This window comes from Symphalangus syndactylus, chromosome 1 (assembly GCF_028878055.3).
Source record: "Symphalangus syndactylus isolate Jambi chromosome 1, NHGRI_mSymSyn1-v2.1_pri, whole genome shotgun sequence".
In the NCBI taxonomy this organism is placed as follows: domain Eukaryota; kingdom Metazoa; phylum Chordata; class Mammalia; order Primates; family Hylobatidae; genus Symphalangus; species Symphalangus syndactylus.
Window position 1 is genome coordinate 84,985,183 of NC_072423.2, and position 22,801 is coordinate 85,007,983.

Genomic DNA, 22,801 nt, shown 5'->3' on the forward strand with positions numbered 1-22,801 from the left:
GGTAACTGGCTAACAATATGCAGAGGATTGAAACTAGATCCCTTCCTTTTACCATAAACAAAAATCAAGTCAAGATGGATTAAACACTAAAATATAAAATCTAAAACTGTAAAAAATCCTTGAGAAAAACCTAGGAAATACTATTCTGAACATAGGCCATGGAAAAGATTTCACGATGCCAAAAAGCAATGGCAAAAAAAACAAAAATCGGCAAATAAAACCTAATTAAACTAAACAGTGTCTACACAACAAAAGAAACTATAAACAGATAACTTACAGAATGAGAGAAAATATTTTCAACTTACCAACTACCAATAGACAACCTACAGAGTGGGAGAAAATATTTTCAAATTATGCATCTGACAAAGATCCATTCTTCAGAATTTATACACATAACAATATTAGCTTTATATGTAAATAGGCTAAATGCTCCAATTAAAAGACACAGACTGGTAAATTGGATAAAGAGTCAAGACCCATCAGTATGCTGTCAGGAAACCCATCTCACGTGCAGAGACACACATAGGCTCAAAATAAAGGGATGGAGGAAGATCTACCAAGCAAATAGAAAACAAAAACAGGCAGGGGTTGCAATCCTAGTCTCTGATAAAACAGATTTTGAAACAACAAAGATCAAAAGAGACAAAGAAGGCCATTAGGTAATAGTAAAGGGATCAATTCAACAAGAAGAGCTAACTATCCTAAATATATATGCACCCAATACTGGAGCACCAAGATTCATAAAGCAAGTCCTTAGAGACCTAGAAAGAGACTCAGACACCCGCATAATAATAATGGGAGACTTTAACACCCCACTGTCAACATTAGACAGATCAACGAGACAGAAAGTTAACAAGGATATCCAGGAACTGAGCTCAGCTCTGCACCAAGTGGACTTAATAGACATCTACAGAACTCTCCACCCCAAATCAACAGAATATACATTCTTTTCAGCACCACACCACACCTATTCCAAAATTGACCACATAGTTGGAAGTAAAGCACTCCTCAGCAAATGTAAAAGAACAGAAATTATAACAAACTGTCTCTCAGACCACAGTGCAAACAAACTAGAACTCAGGATTAAGAAACTCACTCAAAACTGCTCAACTACATGGAAACTGAACAACCTGCTCCTGAATGACTACTGGGTACATAACAAATGAAGGCAGAAACAAAGATGTTCTTTGAAACCAATGAGAACAAAGACACAACATACCAATCTCTGGGACACAGTCAGAGAAGTGTGTAGAGGGAAATTTATAGCACTAAGTGCCCACAAGAGAAAGCAGGAAAGATCTAAATTTGACACCCTAACATCACAATTAAAAGAACTAGAGAAAAAGAGCAAACATATTCAAAAGCTAGCAGAAGGCAATAAATAACTAAGATCAGAGCAGAACTGAAGAAAATAGAGACACAAAAAACCCTTCAAAAAATCGATGAATTCAGGAGCTGGTTTTTTGAAAAGATCAACAAAATTGATAGACCGCTCACAAGACAAATAAAGAAGAAAAGACAGAAGAATCAAATGGATGCAACAAAAAATGATAAAGGGGATATCACCACCAATCCCACAGAAACACAAACTACCATCAGAGAATACTACAAACACCTCTACACAAATAAACTAGAAAATCTAGAAGAAATGGATAAATTCCTGGACACATACACTCTCCCAAGACTAAACCAGAAAGAAGTTGAATCTCTGAATAGAGCAATAATAGGCCCTGAAATTGAGGCAATTACTAATAGCTTACCAGCCAAAAAATGTCCAGAAACAGATGGATTCACAGCCGAATTCTACCAGAGGTACAATGAGGAGCTGGTACCATTCCTTCTGAAACTATTCCAATCAATAGAAAGAGAGGGAATCCTCCCTAACTCATTTTATGAGGCCAGCATGATCCTGATACCAAAGCCTGGCAGAGACACAACAAAAAAACAGAATTTTAGATCAACATCCCTGATGAACATCGATGCAAAAATCCTCAATAAAATACTGGCAAACCGAATCCAGAAGCACGTCAAAAAGCTTATCTACCGTGATCAAGTGGGCTTCATCCCTGGAATGCAAGGCTGATTCAACATATGCAGATCAATAAATGTAATCCAGCATATAAACAGAACCAAAGACAAAAACCATATGATTATCTCAATAGATGCAGAAAAGGCCTTTAACAAAATTCAACAACTCTTCATGCTAAAAACTCTCAATAAATTAGGTATTCATGGGACATCTCTCAAAATCAAAAGAGCTATCTATGACAAACCCACAGCCAATATCATACCGAATGGGCAAAAACTGGAAGCATTCCCTTTGAAAACTGGCACAAGACAGGGATGCCCTCTCTCACCACTCCTATTCAACATAGTGTTGGAAGTTCTGGCCAGGACAATTAGGCAGGAGAAGGAAATAAAGGGTATTCAATTAGGAAAACAGGAAGTCAAATAGTCCCGTTTCTGGACGACATGATTGTATATCTAGAAAACCCCATTGTCTCAGCCCAAAATCTCCTTAAGCTGATAGGCAACATCAGCAAAGTCTCAAGATACAAAATCAATGTGCAAAAATCACAAGCATTCTTGTACACCAATCACAGACAAACAGAGAGCCAAATCATGAGTGAACTCCCATTCACAATTGCTTCAAAGAGAATAAAATAAATAGGAATCCAACTTACGAGAGACATGAAGGACCTCTTCAAGGAAAACTACAAACCACTGCTCAATGAAATAAAAGAGGATACAAACAAATGGAAGAGCATTCCATGCTCACGGGGAGGAAGAATCAATATCGTGAAAATGGCCATACTGCCCAAGGTAATTTATAGATTCAATGCCATCCCCATCAAGCTACCAATGACTTTCTTCACAGAATTGGAAAAAAATACTTTAAATTTCATATGGAAAGAAACGAGCCTGCATTGCCAAGTCAGTCCGAAGCCAAAAGAACAAAGCTGGAGGCATCACGTTACCTGACATCAAACTATACTACAAGGCTACAGTAATCAAAACAGAATGGTACTGGTACCAAAACAGAGATATAGACCAACAGAACAGAACAGAGCCCTCAGAAATAGTGCTGCATATCTACAACCATCTGATCTTTGACAAACCTGACAAAAACAAGAAATGGGGAAATGATTCCCTATTTAATAAATGGTGCTGGGAAAACTCTCTGGCCATATGTAGAAAGCTGAAACTGGATCCCTTCCATGCATCCAATACATAAATTAATTCAGGATGGATTAAAGACTTAAATGTTAGATCTAAAAGCATAAAAACCCTAGAAGAAAACCTAGGTAATACGATTCAGGACATAGGCATGGGCAAGGACTTCATGTCTGAAACACCAAAAGAAATGGCAACAAAAGCCAAAATTGACAAATGGGATCTAATTCAACTAAAGAGCTTCTGCACAGCAAAAGAAACTACCGTCAGAGTGAACAGGCAACCTACACAATGGGAGAAAATTTTTGAAATCTACTCACCTAACAAAGGGCTAATATCCAGAATCTACAATGAACTCAAACAAATTTACAAGAAAAAAACAAACAACCCCATCAAAAAGTGGGCAAAGGACATGAAGAGACACTTCTCAAAAGAAGACATTTATGCAGCCAAAAGACACATGAAAAAATGCTCATCATCACTGGCCATCAGAGAAATGCAAATCAAAACCACAATGAGATACCATCTCACACCAGTTAGAATGGTGGTCATTAAAAAGTCAGGAAACAACAGGTACCGGAGAGAATGTGGAGAAATAGGAACACTTTTACACTGTTGGTGGGACTGTAAACCAGTTCAACCATTGTGGAAGTCAGTGTGGCGATTCCTCAGGGATCTAGAACTAGAAATACCATTTGACCCAGCCATCCCATTACTGGGTGTATACCCAAAGGATTATGAAACATGCTGCTATAAAGACACATGCACACGTATGTTTATTGCAGCACTATTCACAATAGCAAAGACTTGGAACCAACCCAAATGTCCAACAATGATAGGCTGGATTAAGAAAATGTGGCATGTATACACCATGGAATACTATGCAGCCATAAAAAATGATCAGTTCATGTCCTGTGTAGGAACATGGATGAAGCTGGGAAACCATCATTCTCAGCAAACTATCGCAAGGACAAAAAACCAAACACCACATGTTCTCGCTCATAGGTGGGAATTGAACAATGAGAACACATGGACAAAGGAAGGGAAACATCAAACACCGGGGCCTGTTGTGGGGTGGTGGGAGGGGGGAGGGAGGGCATTAGGAGATATACCTAATGTTAAATGATGAGTTAGTGGGTGCAGCACACCAACATGGCACATGTATACATATGTAACAAACCTGCACGTTGTGCACATGTACCCTAAAACTTAAAGTATAATAAAAAAGAGAAAAAGAAAAGTAAATAAATACATAAATAAAAGACTAAAATTTATTCTACAAAAAAAAGAAACTTAAATTAACAAGCAGAAAACAAATAATTGCATTAAAAAATGAGCAACAAACATGAACAGACACTTAAAAAAAAGACAGACATTTGGCCAACAAGCATATGAAACAATGCACAACATCACTAATTATTAGATAAAGGCAAATTAAAACCATGATAAGACAGCATCTCACCGAAGTCAGAATGGCTGCTATTAAAAAGTCCAAAAATAACATGATAGCAAGGTTGTAGAGAAAAGAGAACATTTACACACTGCTGGTGGGAATGTAACTTAGGTCAGTAATTGTAGAAAGCATTTTAGCATTTTCTCAAAGAACTTATAGCAGAATTGTCATTCAACCCAGCAATCCCATATTGGGTGTATGCCCAAAGGAATATAAATTATTCAGCCATAAAGACACATGCACTTGTATGTTCATCATAGCACTATTCACAATAAAAAAGATACGCAGGCAACCTACATGCCCATCAACAATAGACTGCATAGAGAACATGTGGTACATATATATGGAGTACTATGCAGCCATAAAAAAGAATGAGGTTGTGTTCTTTACAGTAGCATGGATGGAGCTGGAGGCCGGTATCCCAAGCAAACTAACACAGGAATAGAAAACAAAATACCACATATTCTCACTTATAAATGGGAGCTAAACATTGAGTACACATGGACACAGACAAGAGAACAACAGACACCAGGGACTATCTGAGGACGGAGGGTGGCAGGAAGGTGAGGATCAAAAAAATACCTACTGGTTACTATGCTGATTACCTGAGTGATGAGACAGTCTCTATGCCAAACCCCCACAACATGCAACTTACCTCTGTAACAAATCTGTACATGTACTCTTGAAACTAAAATAAAAGTGTAAATAAATAAATGTTTTTAAATGACTAACTTGACTAACTTGGAAGTCTATGCTATGTAAGGGAGGAGAAATAACTTTTCAGATTTACACTAACAGAAGGAAAACCTACCACCCCATTTGGTAAATAAATAAATATTTATCTGGACATTTCTTCCCTTTTAGTGCCTTGATAGGGTATTGCTGTCATATAAGTTTATTTTTATATGTATTTAATACACTTAGTTTTGATTATATATAAATAACATATACATAGATATATTATGTAATTATATCTATATATATATTATTGGTGCAAAAGTAATTGCAGTTTCAGACCATGAATTTTAAATCATTATAACTGGGCTCAAACACATCTTTTTATTATTATTAGTAGTAGCAGTATTAGTATTATACTTTAAGTTCTGGGATACATGTGCAGAACATGCAGGTTTGTTACATAGGTATACATGTGCCATGGTGGTTTGCTGCACCCATCAACCCATCATCTAGTTTTGAAGCCCTGCATGCATTAGGTATTTGTCCTAATTCTCTCCCTCCCCTTGCCTCCCACCCCCCGTAGGCCCCTGTGTGTGATGTTCCCCTCCTTGTGTCCATGTGTTCTCATTGTTCAACTCCCAGTTATGAGTTAGAACATGCGGTGTTTGATTTTCTGTTCCTGTCAAAAACATCTTTATTAATCACAGTAGGAACCACTACAATCAACACGTTTTTGACAATGAGAAATTTGTTTATTCCTGTAGCATAAAGATCTGTGCTTCAGGTTTCGACGAATGCTTGGAAAGCATTATCTGCATCCTGCTTGATGCAGAAGGATTTTCCCTGCAAAAAGTCGTCGATATGCTTGAAATCGGTGGTCGTCGGTTGGCAAGAGGTCAGGTGAATATGGTGGGTGAGACAAAACTTTGTAGCCAAATTCGTTCAACTTTTCAAGCATTGATTGTGTGACTTGCAGTTGAGGGTTTTCCTGGAAAAGAATCGGGCCCTTTCTGTTGACCAATAGTGGCTGCAGGCATTGCAGTTTTCGGTGCATCTCATCAATTTGCTGGGCATACTTCTTAGATGTAATGGTTTCACTGGGATTCAGAAAGCTGTTGTGGATCACACTGGCAACACCAAACAGTGACCATGACCTTTTTTGGTGCAAGTTTGGCTTTGGGAAGTGCTTTGGAGCTTCTTCTCAGTCTAACCACTGAGCTAGTTGTTGCTGATTGTTGTATAAAATCCACTTTTCATTACAGGACACAATCTGATCAAACAATTGCTCATTGTTGTTGTGTAGAATAAGAGAAGAAGACACTTCAAATGACAATTATTTTGATTTTTGGTCAGCTCATGAGGAACCCACTTATTGAGCTTTTTCACCTTTCCAATTTCCTTCAAATGCCAAACAATCATGAATGGTTGATGTTGAGTTCTTCAGCAATTTCTCCTGTAGTTGTAAGAGGATCAGCCTCCATGATTTCTCCTCATCTTCAAGGCTCTCATCTCCTTTGAAAAACTTCTTGAATCACCACTTCCCTTTACGTTCACTAGCAGTTCCTGTGCCAAATGCTTTGTTGATGTTGTGAGTTGTCTCTGCTGCTTTATGACCCATTTTGACTCAAATAAGAAAATCACTCAATTTTGCTTTTTGTCCAACATCATTTCCATAGTCTAAATGAACATAAAATAAACAGCAAGTAATAAGTCATTAGCAAAAAAAATCAAGAAATGTGCATTAAAATGATGTATAACATAACCACATTTATTTAAGAATGAATTCCAATCAAATGGCAAATTCCAACAATATAAAAACTGCAATTACGTCGGGCGCGGTGGCTCATGCTTGTAATCCCAGCACTTTGGGAGGCCGAGGCGGGCGGATCACGAGGTCAGGAGATCGAGACCATGATGAAACCCCGTCTCTACTAAAAATACAAAAAAATTAGCCGGGCGTGGTGGTGGGCGCCTGTAGTCCCAGCTACTCGGAGAGGCTGAGGCAGGAGAATGGCGTGAACCCGGGAGGTGGAGCTTGCAGTGGGCCGAGATTGCACCACTGCACTCTAGCCTGGGCGACAGAGTGAGACTCTGTCTCAAAAAAAAAAAAAACTGCAATTACTTTTGCACTGGCCTAATATCTATCTATCTATCATCTATCTATCTATCATCTATCTATCATCTATCTATCTGAATATATATTAGTTACTTAAAGAAATGGGTTATCAAGATCTACGGGAAGAGAACTTACTTAATGTCGCAAAGCCAATCAGTTACACAGTAGGGCCTAGAAATTAGATTTTTGGATTCTCATTTCAGTGTTTTATAAATAATATTTTGTTAGCCCTCTTCCCTTTTTCCATAACCCCTCCCTTGAAAAAAAAAATATATGTACTCGGTTTTCTCTGGTTTTTGTCTTTGGGGAAGACGTTTATTTCCCAAATGAATGAGTCTTTCTAATTGTTTATCTTTTTCTTTATCTTTTCATGATGAAGACTTAAAAGTGAGTAACCTATTTACTTTTATAATAACCTGTATCCTAATAACTTGTTTCATTTTCTTAGATCAAAGATAATCAGACTGGAGAATTGTGAGGCCTATTTTAAGAAATATGAAACTGACTCCAACTGTGAATTCCAAGAGGAATATAAAGTACGTGGTTGCAGATATTTTGTTTTTCATTAGTTTGTGTTTTTTTGAAAGTGTGAAAACCATCTGTTTTCATCTTATGGTGAAGCTTTGGGTAAGTGCTTACCCTCTTAGGGTGGACAGAGACATTCCTGCCTATCCCCCAGGGTCCCACTGTTCCATGTTGCCTCTGACTGCTCAGATAAACCTTCACTTCTAATGGATTACATGTTTAGTCTTATTGATACCTGAATATTATCCAGAGAGATATAGAAACTGAGAATTTAAGTTAGTGGACTATTAACTAGAATAATTAGGAAACTATATGAGCTGAAAAGAAACCAAATGAGCATGCAGACATCTGGGACTTGATGAAGATGTGGTCCAGGGTGGCTCATGAGGCTTACTAGAAGCTCTGCAGAAAGACTTTCTGGGCCAGTGTCTGTCTTTCAGTGCCCCATTCTCTGCCCCAGCCAGCCCAGGAACTAACCCTGCTCAGAGTATCCATGCACACTCATCCACCTGTGCTGCCCTGTCCAGCATCTCTGCCTTCTCTCTCCTAAAATCCTGCTCAGCACTCAGGACATTGCAGATGTGGCCTCCTTCATGGTTTTTCTCTGGTCCTGTTAGGAGGACTTGAATTCTGTGTCCTCAAACTGCCTTGTTTACCCTGCTACATGTCACTTGTTACCAATATTCAGCATTTGCTTAATTCAGCCTTATAATGTGAGTTTCTTTTCTGTGTACACCTTTCCCCCAGGTTGCAAGCTCCTTGAAGGCCAGAGTTGTCTTTTATCTTTTATTCTAATCTCTGTATTAGTTTCCTAGGCTGCCATAACAAAGCATCACAAACTGGGTGGCTGAAAACAACAGAAACGTATTGTCTTGCAGTTCTAGAAGTGGCAAGTCCAAAATCAAGGGGTGAGCAGGACTATGCTCCTCCTAAGCCTCTGGGGAGGATCCTTCCTTGCCTCTGCAGCTTCTGGAAGCCCTAGATGTCCCTTGCTTCTATGGCAGCATCACTCTCATGTCTGCCTCTGCCTTCTCATGGCTGTCTCTATTCGTGTGTATGTGTCTCTTTGCCTCTTTTCCTCTTATAAGAATGCCAGTCTTGGCTGCTCTGCCTATGGAGTAGCCATTCTTTTGTTTCCTTACTTTCTTAATAAACTTGCTTTTGCAAAGAAAAAACAAACAAACAAAACACCAGTAGTAGGGGATTAAAGGCCTACTCTATTGCAGTATGATCTCATTTTAACTTGATTGTATCTGCAAAGAGCATATTTCCAAATAACATCTCACTTATAGGCACTGGGGGTGAGAAATCCAACATATCTTTTAGAAACACAATTTAACCCATATCACCTCTGTATTTCCACTTTGTTCTGTCATATACTATGCTCCGTATGAATAATATTTGAAGACCAAGTAAACAAACAACTCATTTATTTTGTTTACAGAATCTGAAGTTTACTGGAATTAGTCTACCTGAACATGCAGCTGAACTGAGTGAGAACAAAGAGTCAACATACTAATGTTCTACCCTGTAAGTTATTTTATCCACAGGACCTTCCTTTTTTTCTGTCAGTAGCCATCACATCTCTAACTGTAGGGGGAAGGGAATCAGTGATCCTAACTAGCCACTTCCACAACCATCTATTACTCACCTACCGTGTGCTAAGTACTGTCTTTAGGAACATTATATTTAATTAAATCCTCACAACAACCTTATGAAGTAGGTAGCAGAATTCATTTTGCAGATGAGAAAAATGAAGCACAGAGTGGTTTGCTGATTTTTCCAAGACCACACAGGTAGTAATGGAAAAACAAGGCTTTGGACCAGGTCTCTCTGTCTCATTCAGGAAAAAGACCAGAGTCTATGTTCTTAAGCCCTCAGTCTCACAGCCACGTATTTCAATTTCTATAATTCTGCAACAAAAAAGAGCCAGAGGGAGACAGGCAGGGTGTCACACTTTCTGTGTCCAGACACATCGCTGATGGGCTGAGTGCACTCTACAACTAAGTATGAATTATATTTAGATTGTTTCCTGTTTTTGATAATTAACAATGTCTCAGTCTAGCGAACAGGGATAATAGCCAATTGAGTTTAAAATGTGAATTATTTATTACATCAACTATTAAACAGCATGTAAGTATTTTTCCATGACAGCTCATTGTAGTCTCTTTTGGGTGGGAATTAGAACACAGAGAAATGTAAGTAGATTACAGCCATGTTCTGATTTATCCAAAATTGATAGCCTTTGCAGATAATTTTTACATCATGACATTTTCTTTTTTCTTTCCCAATCAAAAACAGTAGCCTGTTTAGGCTCAGGATTTCTTTTTTGGTTTATCTTTTATTGTTTTATTTTTTGAGACAGAGTATCCCATTGTTGCCCAGGCTGGAGTGCAGTGGCATGATCTCGGCTCACTGCAACTTCTGCCTCCTGGGTTTAAGCAATTCTCCTGCCTCAGCCTCTCAAGTAGCTGGGTAGCTGGGATTACAGGCATGTGCCACCGTGTCTGGCTAATTTTTGTAGATTTTGCAGAGACGGGTTTCTCCATGTTGTCCAGGCTGGTCTCAAACTCCTGAGCTCAAGCGATCTGCCCACCTTGGCCTCTCCAAGTGCTGGGATTATAGATGTGAGCCACCATTCCTGGCCTAGACTCAGCTTTTTCTAACACCTGGGTTTTGTCTCTCCATTTTCCCCCTATTACTTGACAAGGAGTATCGGCCTATGTTCTGAGAGCAATTCTTTTAAAACTAGACTGATGAGACCTCCCTCAGACCCTCCCTTCTAAGATTAACTCAGGATTATTGGCCTGTTTTCTGTGGGGATTCTCAGTGCTGGAACAAATGCTGGGAATTTAGTGTTTGGGTATTGTTTTTATTAGGAAACCTTTAGGCTGAGACTCACATTGGTAACTGGACTTACTATTGTTATATTATTTTGTCTAGAGGAGCATGAGATAGTGCAGTCAGAGACAGGGAAGCTGAGGTGGTTCTGCGTATGGCTCAGCCTGACACTTGCAATTCTAAGGTTATTAATTCATTTCTTGAATTGGATTTTATGTCTGTTTTTGAAATCATAACATTTAGAAACATGAGAGTTTTGTGTTTTAGACCCTTTCACTCATAGTAGTCTTATACATTCAGTTTATTCTTCAACTTGAAACTGTATTTTTATAACAAATTGTTTACATGAAAATAAAGGCAGGGTAGAAAGGTTAACCTGGGGACCTACCCTGTCCTGGTGGAAAGGGCACTAGATTTAACTTCTGACCACTCTTCACCAGATATAAGGACTTGGAGATCTCCATAATCTCTACAATCCTCAGTTTCCTCATCTGTAAAACATGGTAAAGGCTTCTAGAATGGTTTTCAGGAGTAAATAAAATTATTTAACAAACTTCCCAGCTCATGGCAGATGCTAATAGTAACAGGTTTACTTTATTTGAGAAGGCATATTTTATGCAGGGGAAAAAGAGTACAGAATAGAGAGCCACTTCCAGGAGCTGTTTTACCCAATCATGAGGAATTAACTGACACCCCATGGGGATGAAAATAAACCAGCAGCACTTCTGCCTTATTCTGCATTAGATGTTGCCACCACATCTGGGCATCTCATATTATCATCTAGAAAACTCAGAGTGCCTTTGTAGCAAACTTATTTAGAAATCATCAAATGCAGCACTTCAGGAGTTCAAAAATTGTGTCTTTACAACCATTTTAGATGGTAAATAGGTCACTGATATGGCATTAGAATATTGTCCATACTGTGAGAAACCAATTCTATTTTCAATTATAATTCAAGTCTAATTTCACCAATGAGAAAAATCTCGATTTCTTCCCACTATAACTTTAGTATTGCCATAAGCCTAACACACACACACATGCACACAGATGCACACACATTTCAAAATAATAATTATCAGACTTCTAATGCTTAGCATTTAACTGTACCTAAAAAGAGTTTAGTAATTTGGGGGTCATTGACCAATTTTCTTCTTACTGTTTTTTTTCAAATTTTTTATTATTTCTTAAGTTGGCAGATACCTCTATATGTGTAGTCAGCCCCCCACGTTCATGGGTTCTGCATCCATGGACTCAATCCAACCATGGATGGAAAATACTCCAAAAAAATTTGCATCTGTACTGAACACGTTATAGACTTTTGTCTTGCTCTTCTCTAACCAGTATGATATAACAATTATTTACACAGCGTTTACATTTTATTAGGTATTATAAGTAATCTAAAGATGATTTAAAGTATAAGGGAGAATATGCAGCAGTTATGTCAAATACTATGCTATTTTGTGACAAGAACTCAAGCACTGTCTGATTTTGGTCTTCCATGGGAGGTTCTGGAACCAATACCCCACAGATACAGAGGAACTGATGTATTTATACCATACAACATGATGTTTTGTAGTTTACATACAAAGTGGAACGATGTCTGGCTAATTAACATATGCATTACCTCATGTAGTTATCATGTGGGGAGAGCACTGAACATTCACCCTCTCAGAATCCTATCATTTGTGACAACATGGATGAACCTGGAAGACATTATGTTAAGTGAAATAAAACAGAAAAGATAAGTACTGCATGATCTCACTCATATATGGACTCTAAAAGAGTTGATTTCATAAAAGTAGACAGTAAAATGACAGAATAGGCTGGGGCATTTGGGGTGGAGGATCAAGAAGTTGTTGGTCTCCTTACTTTATTACAACTAATGCTGACCTTGTTTACAAGATACCATATTGTTTATTTTACAGATAGATTTATTTACCTAAAACAAACTGATTTAAAGATAACCATCAGAGAAGTGGGTTAGTGAACAAATTAATCTGGGAATTTCTCAATATATCCAAACTTCTAAATTTCAATAAAGAAGTCTCAGATCCAGAAAATTCAATTTTTCTCAGGATCAAAAAATAATTCTGTTTGGTATGCATATCCTGATTCTCACTTAGTCTGAGGTGTATTCCAGGCTTGAGAGCAAAGCAAAATGGGGTGTCGTGTAGGACAGCCATAAGAGGAAGTATTTTGAGTCCTCAACTCTACAGAAAAGAAAATAAAATGCAAAGTGACAGATTATCAGAAGACCCAAATTGTATTACTGAATATTTATGTGGATATTTCTTATAGTTAATAGAAATGTATACTATTTCTATTTCTAATGCTAATCATTTAGCATCCTTGATTTCAAATCATTTTGCAAAGTTTTTCTTCTGTTTTAGCAAAATGTGCATTCCTTAAGTCAGGATTCTGGCTTGTTTTCCAGATCATCATAGATGCTTAATCCATAATACATTTTAAAATACCCCATCCTGTATTCTGAGGGAACATGTTACAAATGGTCACTACTGTTAGCAGAGGTAAAAGGGACATGTAAACACAGTCAGGTGGGGACAATTGTTGTCATTAAAACACATATTTTATGATTCTGCTTAGAGAATGGTAAGCAGAAAACAAAAACGAAACAAAAAACATGTTTTGCTGAACATATTTTCTCAATTTGTCTTATAGTTCAAATCATAAATGAGGAAAGGAAGTAGTAAAATTGTGAAGTGCAAAATCAATGGAATATTCAGAAGTTCTATATTAAGTGAAAGTTGCCCTTATAATTGCCTTATTTTCACTTTAATTGTAGAATCGCTTGAACCCGTGAGGTGGAGGTTGCAGTGAGCCAAGATTGCACCATTGGACTCCAGCCTGGGCAACAAGAGCAAAACTCCATCTCAAAAAAAAAAATGCCCGACATAACTGATCATCAGAAAAATACAAATCAAAACTACAATGAGATATCATCTCACCCAAGTTAGAATGGCTTATATACAAAAGACAGGCAATAACAAATGCTGGCAAGGATGTGGAGAAGAGGGAAACCTTGTACACTGTAGATGTGAATGTACATTAGTACAACCATATGGAGAACAGTTTAGAGTTATTCAAAAAAACTAAAAATTGAGCTATATGTGAACCAGCAATCCTACTGCTGGGCATATACCCCAAAGAAAGGAAATTAGTATATCAAAGAGGTATCTGGACTCCTATGTTTGTTGTGGCACTGTTTACAATAGTTAACATTTGAAAGCAACTGAAGTGTCCATCAACACATGAATAGATAAAGAAAATGTGGTGTATAAACTATTCAGCCATAAAAATAAATGAGATCCAGTCATTTGCAACAACATGAATGGAATGGGAGATCATTATATTAAGTGAAATAAGCCAGACACAGAAAGACAAACATCGCATCATTCTAATGATGATTGTTTAAATACTTGAGATTACATTTCTTTTTTTTTTTTTTTTTTTTTTTTTTTTAACTGAAAAATAAAATTTACTTGACTGGACAGTTGGTTTGGGAGGGAGATATTTTACATTTGGTTATTTTGGACCAAGCTCATGGAAATAAATTTGTTTACATTCTCTCATTTTACACTTAGTTGTAAAAGATAGTATAAACAGGAGCTGGATTTTATATTTATTCTGATTAGTAATGCATTTATTTCCTACTTGTAACTTTCTTTTTTTTTCTTTTTTTTTTTTTTTTTTTTTTTTTTTATTTATCTTTTATTATACTTTAGGGTTTTAGGGTACATGTGCACAATGTGCAGGTTTGTTACATATGTATCCATGTGCCATGTTGATTTCCTGCACCCATTAATTCGTCATTTAGCATTAGGTGTATCTCCTAATGCTGTCCCTCCCCCCTCCCCCCACCCCACAACAGTCCCCGGAGCGTGATGTTCCCCTTCCTGTGTCCATGAGTTCTCATTGTTCAATTCCCACCTATGAGTGAGAACATGCGGTGTTTGGTTTTTTGTCCTTGCGATAGTTTACTGAGAATGATGTTTTCGAGTTTCATCCATGTCCCTACAAAGGACACGAACTCATCATTTTTTATGGCTGCATAGTATTCCATGGTGTATATGTGCCACATTTTCTTAATCCAGTCTATCGTTGTTGGACATTTGGGTTGGTTCCAAGTCTTTGCTATTGTGAATAGTGCCGCAATAAACATGCGTGTGCATGTGTCTTTATAGCAGAATGATTTATAGTCCTTTGGGTATATACCCAGTAATGGGATGGCTGGGTCAAATGGTATTTCTAGTTCTAGATCCCTGAGGAATCGCCACACTGACTTCCACAATGGTTGAACTAGTTTACAGTCCCACCAACAGTGTAAAAGTGTTCCTATTTCTCCACATCCTCTCCAGCACCTGTTGTTTCCTGATTTTTTAATGATGGCCATTCTAACTGGTGTGAGATGGTATCTCACTGTGGTTTTGATTTGCATTTCTCTGATGGCCAGTGATGAGGAGCATTTCTTCATGTGTTTTTTGGCTGCATAAATGTCTTCTTTTGAGAAGTGTCTGTTCATGTCCTCTGCCCACTTTTTGATGGGGTTGTTTGTTTTTTTCTTGTAAATTTGTTTGAGTTCATTGTAGATTCTGGATATTAGCCCTTTGTCAGATGAGTAGGTTGCAAAAATTTTCTCCCATTGTGTAGGTTGCCTGTTCACTCTGATGATAGTTTCTTTTGCTGTGCAGAAGCTCTTTAGTTTAATGAGATCCCATTTGTCGATTTTGGCTTTTGTTGCCATTGCTTTTGGTGTTTTAGACATGAAGTCCTTGCCCACGCCTATGTCCTGAATGGTATTGCCTAGGTTTTCTTGTAGGATTTTAATGGTTTTAGGTCTAACATATAAGTCTTTAATCCATCTTGAATTAATTTTTGTATAAGGTGTAAGGAAGGGATCCAGTTGCAGCTTTCTACATATGGCTAGCCAGTTTTCCCAGCACCATTTATTAAATAGGGAATCCTTTCCCCATTTCTTGTTTTTGACAGGTTTGTCAAAGATCAGATAGTTGTAGCTATGCGGCATCATTTCTGAGGGCTCTGTTCTGTTCCATTGATCTATGTCTCTGTTGTGGTACCAGTACCATGCTGTTTTGGTTACTGTAGCCTTGTAGTATAGTTTAAAGTCAGGTAGCGTGATGCCTCCAGCTTTGTTCTTTTGGCTTAGGATTGACTTGGCGATGCGGGCTCTTTTTTGGTTCCATATGAACTTTAAAGTAGTTTTTTCCAATTCTGTGAAGAAAGTCATTGGTAGCTTGATGGGGATGGCATTGAATCTATAAATTACCTTGGGCAGTATGGCCATTTTCACGATATTGATTCTTCCAACCCATGAGCATGGAATGTTCTTCCATTTGTTTGTATCCTCTTTTATTTCATTGAGCAGTGGTTTGTAGTTCTCCTTGAAGAGGTCCTTCACATCCCTTGTAAGTTGGATTCCTAGGTATTTTATTCTCTTTGAAGCAATTGTGAATGGGAGTTCACTCATGATTTGGCTCTCTGTTTGTCTGTTATTGGTGTACAAGAATGCTTGTGATTTTTGTACATTAATTTTGTATCCTGAGACTTTGCTGAAGTTGCTAATCAGCTTAAGGAGATTTTGGGCTGAGACAATGGGGTTTTCTAGATATACAATCATGTCATCTGCAAACAGGGACAATTTGACTTCCTCTTTTCCTAATTGAATACCCTTTATTTCCTTCTCCTGCCTGATTGCTCTGGCCAGAACTTCCAGCACTATGTTGAATAGGAGCGGTGAGAGAGGGCATCCCTGTCTTGTGCCAGTTTTCAGAGGGAATGCTTCCAGTTTTTGCCCATTCAGTATGATATTGGCTGTGGGTTTGTCGTAGATAGCTCTTATTATTTTGAGATACGTCCCATCAATACCTAATTTATTGAGAGTTTTTAGCATGAAGGGTTGTTGAATTTTGTCAAAGGCCTTTTCTGCATCTATTGAGATAATCATGTGGTTTTTGTCTTTGGTTCTGTTTATATGCTGGATTACATTTATTGATTTGCGTATGTTGAACCAGCCTTGCATCCCAGGGATGAAGCCCACTTGATCATGGTGGATAAGCTTTTTGATGTGCTGCTGGATTCGGTTTGCCAGTATTTTATTGAGGATTTTTGCATCAATGTTCATCAAGGATATTGGTCTGAAATTCTCTTTTTTGGTTATGTCTCTGCCAGGTTTTGGTATCAGGACGATGCTGGCTTCGTAAAATGTGTTAGGGAGGATTCCCTCTTTTTCTATCGATTGGAATAGTTTCAGAAGGAATGGTACCAGTTCCTCCTTGTACCTCTGGTAGAATTCAGCTGTGAATCCATCAGGTCCTGGACTCTTTTTGGTTGGTAAGCTATTGATTATTGCCACAATTTCAGAACCTGTTATTGGTCTATTCAGAGATTCAACTTCTTCCTGGTTTAGTCTTGGGAGGGTGTATTTGTCGAGGAATTTATCCATTTCTTCCAGATTTTCTAGTTTATTTGCATAGAGGTGTTTGTAGTATTCTCTGATGGTAGATTGTATTTCTGTGTGATCGGTGGTGATATCCCCTTTTTCGTTTTTTATTGCATCTATTTGATTCTTCTCTCTTTTCTTCTTTATTAGTCTTGCTAGCGGTCCATCAATTTTGTTGATCTTTTCAAAAAACCAGCTCCTGGATTCATTAATTTTTTGAAGGGTTTTTTGTGTCTCTATTTCCTTCAGTTCTGCTCTGATTTTAGTTATTTCTAGCCTTCTGCTAGCTTTTGAATGTGTTTGCTCTTGCTTTTCTAGTTCTTTTAATTGTGATGTTAGGGTGTCAATTTTGGATCTTTCCTGCTTTCTCTTGTGGGCATTTAGTGCTATAAATTTCCCTCTACACACTGCTTTGAACGTGTCCCAGAGATTCTGGTATGTTGTGTCTTTGTTCTCGTTGGTTTCAAAGAACATCTTTATTTCTGCCTTCATTTCATTATGTACCCAATAGTCATTCAGGAGCAGGTTGTTCAGTTTCCATGTAGTTGAGCGGTTTTGACTGAGTTTCTTAATCCTGAGTTCTAGTTTGATTGCACTGTGGTCTGAGAGACAGTTTGTTATAATCTCTGTTCTTTTACATTTGCTGAGAAGAGCTTTACTTCCAACTATGTGGTCAATTTTGGAATAGGTGTGGTGTGGTGCTGAAAAAAATGTATATTCTGTTGATTTGGGGTGGAGAGTTCTGTAGATGTCTATTAGGTCCACTTTATGTAGAGCTGAGTTCAATTCCTGGATATCCTTGTTAACTTTCTGTCTCGTTGATCTGTCTAATGCTGACAGTGGGGTGTTAAAATCTCCCATTATTATTGTGTGGGAGTTTAAGTCCCTTTGTAGGTCACTGAGGACTTGCTTTATGAATCTGGGTGCTCCTGTGTTGGGTGCATATATATTTAGGATAGTTAGCTCTTCTTGTTGAATTGATCCCTTTACCATTATGTAATGGCCTTCTTTGTCTCTTTTGATCTTTGTTGGTTTAAAGTCTATTTTGTCAGAGACTAGGATTGCAACCCCTGCCTTTTTTTGTTTTCCAGTTGCTTGATAGATCTTCCTCCATCCCTTTATTTTGAATCTATGTGTGTCTCTGCACGTGAGATGGGTTTCCTGAATACAGCACACCGATGGGTCCTGACTCCTTATCCAGTTTGCCAGTCTGTGTCTTTTGATTGGAGCATTTAGCCCATTTACATTTAACGTGAATATTGTTATGTGTGAATCTGATCCTGTCATTATGATGTTAGTTGGTTATTTTGCTCGTTAGTTGCTATAGTTTCTTCCTAGCCTCAATGGTCTTTACAATTTGGCATGTTTTTGCAGGGGCTGGTACCGGTTGTTCCTTTCCATGTTTAGTGCTTCCTTCAGGAGCTCTTTTAGGGCAGGCCTGGTGGTGACAAAATCACTCAGCGTTTGCTTGTCTGTAAAGTATTTTATTTCTCCTTCACTTATGAAGCTTAGTTTGGCGGGATAGGAAATTCTGGGTTGAAAATTCTTTTCTTTAAGAATGTTGAATATCGGCCCCCACTCTCTTCTGGCTTGTAGAGTTTCTGCTGAGAGATCAGCTGTTAGTCTGATGGGCTTCCCTTTGTGGGTAACCCGACCTTTCTCTCTGGCTGCCCTTAACATTTTTTCCTTCATTTCCACTTTGGTGAATCTGACAATTATGTGCCTTGGAGTTGCCCTTCTCGAGGAGTATTTTTGTGGCGTTCTCTGTATTTCCTGAATCTGAATGCTGGCCTGCCTTGCTAGATTGGGGAAGTTCTCCTGGATAATATCTTGCAGAGATTACATTTCTTAATAAAATTTACATGTATGTAGGCGAGCATGTGCACACGTGCACACACACACACAGAGAGACAATAAACATAAAATTTTTGCAATGAGCAAAAAGTCAGTCATTCCAGTCCAACATGAAAATTATTTTAACCTCTTGCCTAGACTATTTTTATTCCTTTTAATTTACCTCTGAAAATTTTCTAATTCTTTTCAGTTCCAAATTCATCCTTTATTATTCAACTTTGTACTGCTTTGTTATATTGTGTTGTCCAAAGTTAAGTTCTTCCCTCTTTCCTTATTTTTCTGGGTTCTTCAAAAAGTTTTCTTAAGAGACAAGTAGACACTGAGACTAAAATGAACAAAATAGTGGAAGAATAATTGACATATAAATGAGGACATTCTTTCAAATTTCAGGTTTACAGGTAAGCATCAGTGATTTAGAAAATGAGATCTATGTGCTCCAAGTCACGACTGAAACTTGCAATAGAATTTTTAGTTTGTATGTTCTTGAGAATCCCATATCCTGACTGCAAGAAAGAGAAGTTAAATATATAATGGGAACTAATATTTATTTGCATATTTCAAATATTGAACAATTGTTCCATATACCTTTTCACATATATATTCCAAATAGCAACACAGTAAAAAATTAAAAGGGAAGTGCCAATATGATAAAATACATTTACAACACATATGCCAGACAAAAGCATAGCTTTTTCAAATGTAAATGGATTTCACAGGTAAGTTTCTGAAAAACATGACACGAATGAACATTGGAAAAATAACCTATCTTAAAAGAGACTGTTCTTCTTCTTACAAAGATTATGCCTCCAGCTTTGTTCTTTTGGCTTCAGATTGACTTGGCAATGCGGGTTCTTTTTTTGGTTCCATATGAACCATAAAGTAGTTGTTTTCAATTCTGTGAAGAAAATCATTGGTAGCTTGATGGGAATGGCATTGAATCTATCAATTACCTTGGGCAGTATGGCCATTTTCATGATATTGATTCTTCTTACCCATGAGAATGGAATGTTCTTCCATTTGTTTGTATCCTCTTTTATTTCATTGAGCGGTGGTTTGTAGTTCTCCTTGAAGAGGTCCTTCACGTCCCTTGTAAGTTGGATTCCTAGGTATTTTATTCTCTTTGAAGCAATTGTGAATGGGAGTTCACTCATGATTTGGCTGTCTGTTTGTCTGTTATTGGTGTATAAGAATGCTTGTGATTTTTGCACATTGATTTTGTATCTTGAGACTTTGCTGAAGTTGCCTATCAGCTTAAGGAGATTTTGGGCTGAGACGATGGGGTTTTCTAGATATACAATCATGTCATCTGCAAACAGGGACAATTTGACTTCCTCTTTTCCTAATCAAAGACCCTTTATTTCCTTTTCCTGCCTGATTGCCCTCACCAGAACTTCCAACACTGTGTTGAATAGGAGTGGTGAGAGAGTATATATATTATAATGGTACTGTCAGGTTCAAATAATGTGAAAGCCTATTGTAGTAAGTCATGTACATTTTCCTCTGTTACTGCAACACAGTACAAAATATGTATTATTCTTGGCTATCAGCTAAAGAAACACGTTCAGCTCAGAAGATACCTACCCATACCGAACCCCTAAATTAATGTTTACTTTGTTTGAAAAATGATTTGCTTTTAAGTTATTTTTCTATTTCTCATTGTATTATTTTCATGTGTAATTTTGTCATGCCACTGCAGTCCAACCTAGAGGACAGAGCGACACTCTGTCTCAAAAAAAAAAAAAAAGTAATTTGGTAAATATATTGAATAGTTACTATGAATTCCATTTTACTCAGAAAAAAATACACAGAATTGTCAGTAATAATCCATTGGAAAGTTGCAATTTCATTGCAAGAATATGTATTTGACCTCTAAATTTAGCATTTATTTCCTTTTTTTTTTCCTTTGCAGATTAACTATTTCTAATCTGTGGTTTCTTCATATCAACTGAAACAATGCAGCAAAATAACAGTGTGACTGCATTCATACTGTTAGGATTAACACAGGATCCCTTGAAGCAGAGAACAGTGTTTGTAATCTTCTTAATTTTCTATATGGGAACTGTGTTGGGGAATATGCTCATTATTGTGACCATAAAGTCCAGCCGGACACTAGGAAGCCCCATGTACTTCTTCCTATTTTATTTGTCCTTTGCTGATTCTTGCTTTTCAACTTCCACAGCCCCTGGATTAATTGTGGATGCTCTCTCTGCAAAGAAAATTATATCCTACAATGAGTGCATGACACAAGTCTTTGCACTACATTTATTTGGCTGCATAGAGATCTTTGTCCTCATCCTTGTGGCTGTTGATTGCTATGTGGCCATCTATAAGCCCTTGCATTACCCAATCATCATGAGCCGGCAGTTCTGCATCATTCTGGTTTTTCTTGCCTAGATAGGGTCTTTTATACACTCTATGACTCAGATTATCCTGGCCTTAAGATTGCCTTTCTGTGGAGCCAATTTGATTGATCATTATTGCTGTGATTCGCAGCCCTTGTTGAAACTTACCTGCATGGACACTTACACGATCAACCTGCTGTTGGTGTCTAACAGTGGGGCAATTTGCTCAAGTAGTTTCACGATTTTCATAATTTCATATATTGTCATCTTGCATTTACTGAGAAAACACAGTGCCGAAGAGAGGAAAAAGTCTCTCTCCACTTGCACTTCCCACATAATTGTAGTCATCTTATTCTTTGGCACATGTATATTCATATATACACGCTCCCCAACCACTTTCCCCATGGACAAGATGGTGGTGGTATTTTATACTATTGGAACACCCTTTCTCAATCCACTCATCTGCACACTGAGGAATGCAGAAGTGAAAAATGCCATGAGAAAGTTATGGCATGGCAAAATTACTTCAGAAAACAACGGATAAATTGAGGGCCTGACCTGATTACTTTTTCAGTCAAATCATGATTTAACTGAGTAAGTATAGATACCAAATAGGAAAGTACCTGAATGTTGTGGGAATAGTATATCATCATATCTAAGTTTGTGGGTTCCTATGTTTTCTAGTTAACAGGAGCTATGACTACCAAGACATTGTCTTTTGTACCAGAACTAGGTAGAGTATAGATTAATTCAGGTGATTACCAACCAGTAGTCTTTCCTTTTCAGATTATCTTCCTTTCCAGCCATGCATTTTCTAAAGTGTAAGCCTCACTATCTCTATGCACTCTAATCTAATGCATCTGATTTTCTTACTTCTTTCCTGTGCTTTTGACCATAGACTGATAAACTCCCTGAAATCTTCAACTTGGCTCCTCCTTTTCCTAAGAGCTCAATTCTGCCATTGCTGATTGTGAACTACACATCACAACTCTGTCTACAATCTGGTTTAATAAAAAGAAAGACATTTATACAATCACAAGTGTTCAAATTTGTGAGCACCCACAAAGAAATATCAAATTCCTTCCATAATGCATTTACAATAAGGGATGAAGCTTCCTCCTGAGCACTTCTAGGGCAAAGGAACTAACTCAGTATATCAAGATGCCCATTTACATTTTATCACTACTTCGTATTTTAAAAGCTCTACATTTTTGAGTCAGAGGCTTAATATACTGGAGATACAACACATTTCCTGAGCCTGAAGTGCAGAAGGGTAGAACATGGTTGAAACCAAAAATGATATAATCTATTGTGTTTAAAGTTGGGTGATGTCAATGAAA

The 22,801-nt window shown here is 37.7% G+C and overlaps 1 protein-coding gene across 1 annotated transcript; it reads left to right on the forward strand.

Annotated features, from left to right (window-relative positions):
• Positions 1–21,072: 21,072 nt before the first annotated feature.
• Positions 21,073–22,005, forward strand: OR4C11 (olfactory receptor family 4 subfamily C member 11). The gene is given in 1 exon segment (XM_055293488.2): positions 21,073–22,005. A coding segment is annotated over 1 exon segment (933 nt).
• Positions 22,006–22,801: the final 796 nt, after the last annotated feature.